General features: G+C 59.7%; 1 protein-coding gene across 3 annotated transcripts; it reads left to right on the top strand.

The window, feature by feature from the left end:
- Positions 1–784: 784 nt before the first annotated feature.
- Positions 785–10593, top strand: Maff (MAF bZIP transcription factor F). 3 transcript variants are annotated; one of them, XM_063243795.1, is made up of 3 exons: positions 785–1046; positions 8483–8549; positions 8946–10593. In XM_063243795.1, exons 1-3 carry the CDS (start codon positions 802–804, stop codon positions 9420–9422), a joined length of 789 nt encoding a protein of 262 aa, XP_063099865.1. In that variant the 5' UTR covers positions 785–801; the 3' UTR covers positions 9423–10593. The 3 variants fall into 3 exon arrangements, with proteins under 3 accessions (XP_063099865.1, XP_063099867.1, XP_063099866.1); XM_063243797.1 differs by lacking the exon at positions 785–1046 and adding an exon at positions 1053–2910; XM_063243796.1 differs by lacking the exon at positions 785–1046 and adding an exon at positions 5561–5635.
- Positions 10594–10943: the final 350 nt, after the last annotated feature.

Below are 10943 nucleotides of genomic sequence, written 5' to 3'. Positions count from 1 at the left end.
AAATACCTGATGCGACACCTCCAGATAGGAAGGCAGCATAAGACACATGTTGGGTTGACAAGACTGTCACAGGCGAATACGCCTGTGGCCCTGGTGGTCAAGCAAGTCCTGCCCTGGCTGGTGACCTTGAGCTGACCCAAGAAGGAGACAGAGCCTAGCAAGTGGACAGAGGAGAGCACATGCTAAGGGCTGGCAGCAGGAATGAGCTTGGTGTGGCTGGAGAACAGGGGCGGGGGACAGTGCCACAGGTGAGCTGCAAACTTAATAGAGATCAGATGGCCAGGACCCCACAGGCTAAGGCGAGGAGCATACTTTGATACACTGTATACTGGGCTGTGGTGCAAGGGGAAACTGCTGAAGTTGCCGAGCCAGAGAGAATATAAAACAATCTGGGGTCTGCTGTGTCCGCGGTCCCCACCTGACACTCGCGTGGAGGCGCGGAGCGGCGCGGTGGCCGGGCTCACCGGCACAGAGATGGCACTGAAGACCACGGGCGGGATGAGATCATCCTGGCAAAGGGGGCAGGTCCAAAAGAGGACGTCGCGACCGCAGACGGCGATACGAAGGAGAGACCCCCTCGGCCCGTTCGGGTGGCCGCCAGGGGGACGTGACGCAGCCGGCGCGCTCCGGAACCCGGGCTGAGCCCCCTGGCGGCGCCGAGTCAGCGGCGCCCCCCCCCGACGGGGGCGTGGCCGTGCCGGGAGGGGCGTGGCCGTGCCGGGAGGGGCGGGGTCTGGCCGGGAGGGGCGGGAGGAGCTGGCGGCCGGGCGATGACGTCAGCGCATGACTGGGTTTTTATGAATGAAAGGAATCTTGTGCGTGAGTAATTCCGGGAAGCTCGCCTTACAACTGCGCGCTGCTCCGGCCCCCTGCGCCGCCCGCTCCACAACAAAACTTTGGCGCGACGCAGCCGGGAGCTCGGATCCGAGGGATCGGCGGTTCGGACCGGAGAGGAGACAGCCCAGGGCACGGGCTGGGACAGCCGCGGGGACCGCACCGAGACGCGCTCGTGCCAGGGGCGCCAGGCCTAGCGGGCCAGGAAGGAGGTGAGGGGCGCTGCTCGGGGACTAGGACGGAGCGCCCGACCCCAGGAGGCAGGGTCGTTTTGCCCGGGTTGGCGCTGCCGGCGTCCTGGGGCATCCATCACGGGGATGACGGGCGTCAGGGTCAGGGGACCTGGACGGGATCGGGACCGGGCCGAAGCCCAGCCGGGCGGGGCGGAATCCAGACCCGGAGGAAGCGAGCGCAGCTACAGTCCCGCGGCGGGGGGTGCACGTAAGGGACTCGGTGAGAACAGCCTGGGACCGGTGCCCGCGGTCGTGCGTGCTCCATTTGTTTACGTCCGCGGGCGGCGGCCGTGCGCGTGTGTCCTAGCCCGCGTCCTGGGAGCTCTGCCCGGGCGTGTGCGCGCGCGCGGGTGTTTGTGCGTGTGTGCACGGCGTGTGCGTGTGTCCCGCGCTCTCCTTGAAGCCCGTGGGTACCTCGCGGAGGGCGTGTCCTAGGGTGACCGCAGCAGTAAATGCGAAATGAGAACCTGAGTTTGGGAAGCCACCCAGCCCGGGACACTCAGAGAATGGAAATTCTCTCCTGGACCGCCCCCCACCCCTTCCCACCAGCCTGGACTGCCTGGTTTCTGCTGTCCCTGGAGTTTCCCAGGGCCCTAAGCATGTGACCCCAATGTTTGTCCCCCGCCCAGAGCTGGCGCCCGCAGCAACAGGGTGGGGCCGAGGTACCAGTGTCCCCACCCAGCTGAGCAGGGCTGAGGTAAGCCAAAGCCACCCTTCACCTCCTCACCCACCCCGTGGACCTGGTAGCCAAACGAGTGGGAGGGCAGATCAGATCGTTGTTTTCAAACTCCCTGGGGAGGGCAGACCCTAGGAACTCTGTCCAACCTCTTACAGTCTCAGGAGAAACCGGAAGGGCCAGAAACCCTGGGCCAAAGTCGGGGTTCCTCCCTGGTGGCTACTGTGGCTAGTCTGAGTGGCCAGCCATACCTGGTTGGCTGCCTTCGTGGGAGTTTTAGCCTGTGGAGGGACTGGTTAGACTGGACCCCCCTCCAGGCTGTGGGACCCCAGAACCAGTTAAGCTGCCAGGGCCTGATAGGGTCCACAGGCAGTCGGGGTGGGAGGTCTTTCTTCGTGGAAGGTTCAGGTGACCTGCAAAAGCACCTGTGCAGGCCGGCAGCCTGAAGCTGGGCTGGGGAAGGGATCCCTTGGTCCAAATCTGTGTTCTCCGAGGCCCTCTGGGAATTATGGGGGGGTGCGTGGGAGTTGAGCTTCTTAAGGTGAGGAACTTTGACTCTTTGTGCCCCGTTGATGTCTTCTACCACACCAGGGACCACCCTCCCACCACCCACCCCCGCCCCAGGTCCCCATCCCAAGCAGAACTAGGAAACCTCCTGCATGGCAGGGCGGCAGGTGGAACTCAGGACTGGCAGCTGCTCACACAGCCTGTTACAGGGAACTGTGGGAGACCAAGGGGAGGCAACACCCCCCCACACACCATGCCCACCAAGAGCTGGGGTGTCAAAGAGTGTGGGGAGGGGCTGGGGATTTAGCTCAGCGGCATAAGCACCTGCCTTGCAAGCAGGCGGTCGTGAGTTCGATCCCTGGTACCGATAAAAATGAAAAAGACAAAAAAAAAAAAAAAAAAAAAAGAGTGTGGGGCTTCAGTAAGGGAGTTAAAGCCAGAAGCCAGGCAGGCCCATCCCCCAAGCCAGGCAGGAAATGCCCTGGCATGGGGCTGGTGTCAGGGGATAAGGGGCGTGGCCGCTGGGCTTGGTCACCTATGGAAAGTTAGTGGCAAGAAAAAGGGCTTCACTTCTCCTGGGATTCGAAGAAAGACTGACCTACCAAACTAAGGCAGAGCAACACAGGGCCGTGTGAAGGGAGGGGAAGTCACTGGTTAAAGGTAAGGAACAGGGCCCTCACATGGCCTGCTCAATCAGGAAAGGCTTCCTTGAGGAGGTGGCCACTGGGCAGAGTCTGATGGAGAGGTGATTTATGAAGTCCTTGAGAACAGAGGAGTGATTCCTCTATGGGCCTTCAAGGCCCACCAGGGAGTCTGGTCCACTGTAGTCAATGCTTGGATGTTTGTTGATTGAATAAATGAGCCATGGCTTCATTTCATTGAAACCACAGTGAGAAAAAGGCCTGGGAGGCTCAGGGAAGCAGAAAGCTAGGACATGGGTCCCTTGAGCTGGGTCTCAAAAGTGAGCAGACCTTTAGGGCTCAGGTAACATCTGCCTTCCAGCACACAGTATCATCGGAGGTTAGCTGAGGTCCCAGGAGGGTGGGGAGGCCGAGGTGGAGGCCTTGAGGTCACAGTGCCTCTGTGGGGTACAGGGGCGCTGGGGCTTGGAGGTGAAGGAGGTGCTGTGGCCCTGGTCTAGCTGGAAGAGGAAGCAGCCCTGGTGGAGGAATGATACTGTGTCCCGCCTCCAGGAAGCCTTCCCTGATCCCTTTTCCCCCTCTGCTGGTGGTCTCAAGTACTCACTAAGGGCTAGAATCTCCCACGCTAAACTCAGCCATCCTGGTTCATCATTGCTGGGCAGTGCCTTAAGCTCAGGGGAGGCTTGGCATGAGGGGAAACTGAGACTCAGAGGGGGACCATGCCATACCTGAAGTCACACGGTGAGTGTGAGTGGGGGCAGAACCAGGTGGACCGCAGGCTGTGGGTGCCACTGCTTCCCGCCTCCCCGTCTTCCCGCAGGGAGGAGGCTCTGCAGCACCAGCTGCCAAGAGTCAGGAAAACACATTTTTTCCCTCTGTCCTCACAGAGCAAGCAGCCCGGCTGGCTCAACAGGCAGAGAGGGGCTCTTGCCAGCACGGGGCCAGCTAGGGGAGGCTACGGGACTGGGATCCACTCTGGGCAGCCACCAGTCCCCCAAGAGCAATTGAGGTTGGTCCCTGTGCCTCCTGTGTCAGGACCTGCAGCCCTGGGACTCAGCTCTGGTGGCTTTTGGGGAAAGGAGAAGCCAGGAGGGGTAGGGTCCTGGGGTCAGCCAGGCTAGTGGCGATCGGGTACCCGGGCACCTTGTCTTACAGCCTGGTGGAGGCCAGAGACTAAAGCCTGGGGTGACGGGAAAACCCCCCTCCTTGTGATTTGTTCTCTGTGCATGACTGCTGAGTGAAGACATTCCTGGGTACATGTGGGTGCCTCAGCTGACACCAGGGAGAGGCTGAGGGGCTGAGGTCAGGCCAGGGCATGGAGGAGGATGAGCAAGTTCAAAGCCCTCCTTGGGCAGGGCTTGGGGGTGCACACCTGTGGTCCCGGCCCTTGGGAGGCAGGAGGATCCCTGCAAGTCTGAGGCCAGCATGGCTTAACAAAACAACACACACACAGCCCTCCTCAGCCTTCAAGGCATTAGGCCCAGTGCAGACTTCCAACGTCATCTGAAGAGGGGGCGGTGGCCAGTTCATCTCAGGGCCACCCTGAAGGCTGCTTCCCGAAGGATTCTGAGGCTGTGTCCAACTCAATGGGAAGCAGCTCTGTGTTGAGAAAGCTCAGTGCCGGGCCACTCACTGGGAATAAGTGCTGTGACATTTGTGCTGAGAGCAGAGAGGGTGACGCAGGCTAAGCCACCATGTGCGACTCCTGATCTTATCTAAGCCGCTTGGGTTTTGTATACCGATACGGTGATGATCGTCCCACTTTTCAGGGGTGGAGACTGGCAGGGGGGTACACGGTCCTCTGCACCTCATTCTGGGCACTGCTGCCACGTTGAGTTCCCCGTGCTGTGTGAGCCTGGGCAGTTCCATTGCTGTCACAGAGCTGCCTGGAGGGCCAGGCAGGTGTCTGAGGGATCCGGAATCAGAGGGCCCTGAGCCCTTGTGGGCCATGCCCAGATGGTGAGTCAGGGCGGGACCCCTGTGCTGGCTGGCGGGTCAGAGCAGCAGTTTGAGAATCTCTGAATGCTCACTGGCCTCTGCAGTCTGTCCGCTTGCACCAAAACCCTGAGAGGGAGGAATGTTCTGACTCTGGAGTCGAAAGCAGGGACCCAGAGAGGTGGAAGCCTGGGGAACGCAGGCACAGGACAGGACTCACATCATGCTGGCCTCCCTGCCCTCCTTCTGTCTCCCCTTTGGCTGGGCAGAGGGGGTCCCTTCTCCTTGCTCCTGTGCTCCCCTGGTGGGATGTCTCCACCTCGAGAAGCCAGGAGGCAGCTGGAGAGGTGCGAGAGGGGGAGACAGGGCCAGGGGGCTCCGGCTTGGATCTGGGGTCCCACTAGGCTGCTGGGAAACAGCCACCCCACACCGGCACACAGCGGTGTCCAGTGCCCCCTGCCCTGGGGAGCATACAGCTCACCCCAGGGGCGAGGACAGGGAGGCTTCCTGGAGGAGACGTCGGTACCCAGGGCAGGATGAGCAGGAGGCAGCTGCTTATCCTGGGGAAGAGGGAAAGGAGAAAAGCATTATGTCATGGGACTGGGACCCAGCCCAGAGGCAGGAAAGTGCAGGCGGGAGGAAGTGAAAGAAATTCCTCTCCGCTGGAATGCAGCAGGAGGCGGGGTGGTAGGGTTGGGACCTGGGGTGCCTTGTTCTCAGGACGGGTGGGGGTGGGGGGCTGAGCATTGGAGCTGGAGCCGGGGGAGCAGGAGCAGGAGCGTGCAAGGTTTTGATCTGGGAGGCAGCAGGTCAGGTTCGCAGATTCTCCGGGTGGAAAAATCCTGTCGTCGTTGCTGGGGGAAGGGAAGCTGGGGCCAGCAGGGCCGAAGGTGTGGGCAGGTGGCCCTTCTGCTGGCAGCAAGGGGTTGGCATGTGAATGGCTCCAGGTAGTCTCTGGAAAATCTGGCAAGGATCTATGCAGGCAGGATGGGGACAGGGCACGGAGGCCCCCAAGGAGAGCTGGGTGGGTGGGGCAGCCTGGCCTAGGTAGGGAAACGGGCCAGGACCTACACTGAGCCCAGGGGTTCAGCAACTTGGAGATCCACACCACGAAGCAGGCCTTACCTGTCACCCGCACCTGGGATCGGCACAGGAAGCTGAGAGCTCCTAAGTCTTGGCCTATGGCACAGGTCTCAGCCTCTCCCAGCCATCCCACCGGAAGCCTGGTGCCAGTCGGGCATGGTGGTGCACACCTGTAATCTCAGCACTAGGGAGGCTGAGGCAGGAGGATCACTGAGTTCTAGGACAGCTTGGGCTACAAAGTGAATTCAAGACCAGCCTGAATTACATAGTTAGAGCCTTCTCACCCCTCCTCTTCTCCCCAAAAAGGAAGCCTGGAAGCTGTTAGACCCTCCCGGCCCAGGGCCACAGCAGCTGCTTCTGCTGGGGAAGCTCTTCAAGTGTCAACTTCCCTTTCCTGCCCCACTCCTTCCTTTCCTCTGAGCTGCCAGACCCCTGACTGCGTGGGCCAGCCGAGGCTGGGGGTTCCCGAGAAAGCTGGACTGTCCCCTGAGTCATGCTGATAGTTTAACAAACACTTGGGCATCCACTGTGGCCAGACAGGGTTTGGGCCCTGGTGGATGGGCCAAGACGGACGCTGAGTGGATCCGTAGTGCGGTGAGAAGTGACTCTATATAACGGACAGTGCAGTGGAGACAGAGGTGGGGAGGGAGTGTGTGTGTGCACGTGTATGTGCATGTGTGTGCGCTTGGGTTCTGTGTATCCAAGCTGGGAATGCTGAACGAGATGAACATGTGTTTGTTTGTTTTGAGACAAGGTCTCGCTATGCAGTTCAGGCCGGCCTTGAACTCACTGGGTAGCCCAGATTGGCCTCAAACTCATGCCAACTTCCTGCCTCAGTGTCCCCAGAGTAGGTTCAGGGTTACAGATGTGCAATGCAGTGCCCAGTTGAACACGGGATTTAAAGAGACCTGAAGGATAGGAAGCAGATTTGGGGGCTGTCTAGAGAACCAGACTGCCAGGTGGAGGGGGCAGCCGGTGCCAAGGCCCTGGGGACGCTCACTGAATGTAGGGTACAGCAGGAGGCTGCAGGGCTGAGCAGGAGCTGAGATCAGGGAACAAATGCAGGGGCCATATCACCTGCACCCCGTGGCCTCTGTGGGGACCTGGCTTTACTGCCAGAGAGGGAGCCAAGGAAGAGTCCTGAGACAAGGCTGGCAGGATCTGCAGATGCTGTCACCCAGGGGAAAGTGAGGCACGGAGAGGTTCACTGACCTGGTGGCGTCCCACAGCAGTGAGTGGGATGCCCTCCGAAAGGGCCAGTGGGTCTGGCAGCAGGTCTGTGCCCTTTCCATCTCCCGTAGTCCCCCAGAGTCACCTGGGTTTTCCCAGTGTGCGGGAGGCAAGGCTGACCCTTAGGCAGCTCACGGAGCCAGGGCCTAGGCCTGGCTTTTTTTTTTTAAAGTAGTCTTGCTATATAGCCCATAATTTTCAGCCTTCCTGCCTCAGCCTGCTGAGTTGTTGGCATTACAGGTGCGCTCAGCTGGAAACACATTCTGGTTTGTTTTTGTTGTCCTGGGGATGGAACCCAGGACCGCTGGGTCCTACTAGGTTGCCTAGACTGGGCTCAAACTTGTGATCCTCCTGCCTCAGCCTCCAATCCACTGGGACTACAGGTGTGCACCGCCCTGCCTGGCTGAACACGGTTTTTGCCCCCTGATCTCTAGCAAGCTGGGCACTGCTAATGATAATGCACAGGGGAACTGGCAGATGAGGAAGCTGAGACTCACACTGAAAGGGTGATCAGATCACATGGGGGCAGAAAGATCATCGCTTTAAAGGGGCTGGGAGACTGTCCCTTTCTCCGCCTTGGCAATGACGGCTGGCCCCCAGGACGTTCCCTGCATGAGTTTTCATCCCCAGTTCAGCCAGATGTAGCGGTGCACGCCTGTAATCCCAGCCAGCATTCAGGAGGCTGAGGCAGGAGGATCACTTTGAGCTGGAGGCCAGGCTGTGCGGAGCTTCCCCAAGAAGCTGGGATTGTTGGTGCAGGCCACTGTGTCTGGCTTGTCTGGTTCCCATCTTGGTTTATGATCTATCTCTCCTTCCCACGCTTCTCCAGCAAAATGTAAGCCCGCAAGGGCAGTGCCTGTCTGCCTCAGTGCTAGAGTCAGTGCCTGACACAGCAGATGCTCAATAAAGATGCACTAAAGAAGCTTCTGCCACCAGCCATTCTTCCTCCATGTGGGGCCAAAGCACACCTATTTGACTTGGTTTTGGTTTTTTCGAGACAGTGTTTCTTGGGAGGCTCCCAGGAGAGGGTCATCGGCCAAGGCCAGCCTGGGCAATGTATTGAGACATTGTCTCCAAAAGCAGAAGTGACTGTTACGAGGGTTCATCAATGAGATTAATGATGTCACATGGATGTTTTAGCCAAGATGGTCAGGGAAGACCTCTCTGCAAGGTGGCATTGGCCTAGATGATAAGTAATCTCATGGGGAGACACAAGAGAACAGCAGGTGCAAAGGCCCCGAGGTGGTAGTTCTAAGGCAGCAGGGCCCTTCAGTGCTAAGGCAGTGAATTTGGATTACTCTAGGTGTGGGGAGGAAGTGGCCTTGACTGCGGTTCTTCCCTAGGTCTCCAGCCCAGAAGGCATCTGTGGCAGACATGTCTGTGGACCCTTTGTCCAGCAAAGCCCTGAAGGTGAGTCAGCCCATGCACAGCCTCGCATCCCAGCTTCTCCTTTCCTTCCCAGAATCTCCAGGGATGGCTCCGCAGGCGGCAGGAGTTCTCGGTGACACGGGACAGGTCACTTCCTGGTTTGGGCCTGCTTCCCCGTTCTAAGGGGCTTTCCGGGCTGGGTGTCTCTGGCTGAGCCAAGGACTTGACACTTGGTTAGGTTTCAGCGGAGCCCTGGCCTGACCTGTTGTGTTGCGATCCGGTTTGGCCCGGTTTCTCTTTTCGGGATTCCGACTCTCCTTCGAGGTCTTGGATCGGGTCCAGCTGCCGCCTCTGTGGCTAAAGTGGTGTCGAGGCGCACGCGCCTGGGGGGGGGGACGCGAGAGTGGACCCCGGACCTCAGTGTCCCCGCGCCCGCAGGTCAAGCGCGAGCTGAGCGAGAACACGCCGCACCTGTCGGACGAGGCGCTGATGGGGCTGTCGGTGCGCGAGCTGAACCGGAACCTGCGCGGGCTCTCGGCCGAGGAGGTGACCCGGCTCAAGCAGCGCCGCCGCACCCTGAAGAACCGCGGCTACGCCGCCAGCTGCCGCGTGAAGCGCGTGTGCCAAAAGGAGGAGCTGCAGAAGCAGAAGTCGGAGCTGGAGCGCGAGGTGGACAAGCTGGCGCGCGAGAACGCGGCCATGCGCCTGGAGCTCGACGCGCTGCGCGGCAAGTGCGAGGCGCTGCAGGGCTTCGCGCGTTCGGTGGCCGCGGCCCGCGGGTCCGCCGCCCTCGTGGCGCCAGCCAGCGTGATCACCATCGTCAAGTCCGCGCCCAGCCCCGCCCCCGGGCCCGCCCCCAGCACAGGCCCCGCCCCCAGCACAGGCCCCGCCCCAGGCCCGGCCGGCTGCACTTAGTGTCGCTGCGCCCCGCCCGCCTCCCCACCGTAGCCGCGCCTCCGGCCCCTCCCTTCTCGAAGTGCCTGAGCGCCTCTGTTCCCGGATTTTATTTCCCTGCCTTCCCCTGTGGCGAACACGCATTCCTTTCCTGGGTTCTGCAGCCCCTCAAACGGGGAGCCAATAGGTCCGGGGAGGGGCACCTTTGCTAGGTTGGCAAACATTTGGGGCCAGGGGTCCCGCGGCCGAAAGCCTTCTTGGGTTGGGAGGGACTGCAGGCGGGGAGGCGAGGCCACACCCCTCGGGAGTTTGGGAAACTTCGGACCCGGCCCGCAAGGCTTCTCACCCCGCTGTCCGGGACTCAAGGGGGCTCGGCACTGGGGGTGACTTGGGCTGTCCTGCTGGGCGCATGCACCTCTCTTGGGGCCTAGTCCTGAGGGTCGTAGAGAGCGAGACCCAGCTAAGATGGGGAACCTCCCCACACCCCCGCCGATGGGACAGTGTTCAAGGCCACATATCCTTTAAGGACTCAGCTAAAACCAAAAACTGGGCTTTTTCACTGCTACCCCAGGGTTCCAGCCGTGGTTTCTCCGGGGGCGACAAGGGTCAGGGACTGATGAAGGTGTGAGAGGCCTCCGAGCCATTAACAGAGCTGATGAGAAGGGAGAGAAGCAAAGGGAGAGAGAAGGTGACACAGATGGCAGAGTGGAAAGGGGCTGGCCAGCCAGAGAGGAAGGGGACAGTGACCACTGTGGCGGTAGAGAAGTGAGGAGACAGATCCTGCATGCAGTCCCAAAGCATGGAGTGCCTTGACCTCTGAGGGTTCCTTGAGAGTTGGGGGTGGCACTGCCGCCTTTGGGGAAGCCCAGCCCGCCCACCCCTGTATACAGTCCCCCTTCCCTTCCCTCCGTTTATTTATTGCACAAACCTAAGTTATTCTCCCCAGCCAGAGCCCAGCTCCTGCTCCCTGGGAAGAGTGGCATGTGGCCCTGAGCTGGGCTTTATATTTTGTATCTGCAAATAAATCACATTTTATCTTATATTTAGGGAATGCTGGGTGGCAAAAACGTTTTTTAAGAAATTGCCTGACCCCCAGAATTTATTTATTTTCTGACTTACAGTGAGCGAGTTATCCGCCTTCTGTATTTTGTAGACTTTCTCAATAAAGTCAAGTTCTCTTTTCTGCAGAGAAGTGTGTGTCCTGGGCCATGTCGTGTGATGAGTGGCTGGAGGGCCCTTGGGGAGGACACCCCACCCATCACTTGTCCGTTCACAGGGTGCACATGGGCGAAGGGTGGGTGAATGGAGCAGGGTACTGAAATTTGACCTTTCATAGAGTAGGGTTCAATTCCTGGGGTCCCCTGCAAGGAGCAGTCGGTTCACCCAGAAAGGAAAAAAAAAAAAAAAAAAAAAAAAACCCTGAATTTTAGAGAAACTTTCCCAGCACTCACACCAGAGTCTGATTGTCTACAGCCCAGCTAGATATGCGGTCCTTGGGACAGAGAAAGAAGAGGTCTGCCCCATCCTAGTCTGCAGGCTTGC

Source organism: Cavia porcellus, unplaced genomic scaffold (genome assembly GCF_034190915.1).
Source record: "Cavia porcellus strain 051 isolate PalLab524CR breed Dunkin Hartley unplaced genomic scaffold, mCavPor4.1 scaffold_40, whole genome shotgun sequence".
Classification (NCBI taxonomy): Eukaryota; Metazoa; Chordata; class Mammalia; order Rodentia; family Caviidae; genus Cavia; species Cavia porcellus.
The sequence above is the reverse complement of the archived record's forward strand: the minus strand, read 5'-3'. Positions and strand labels throughout refer to the sequence as shown.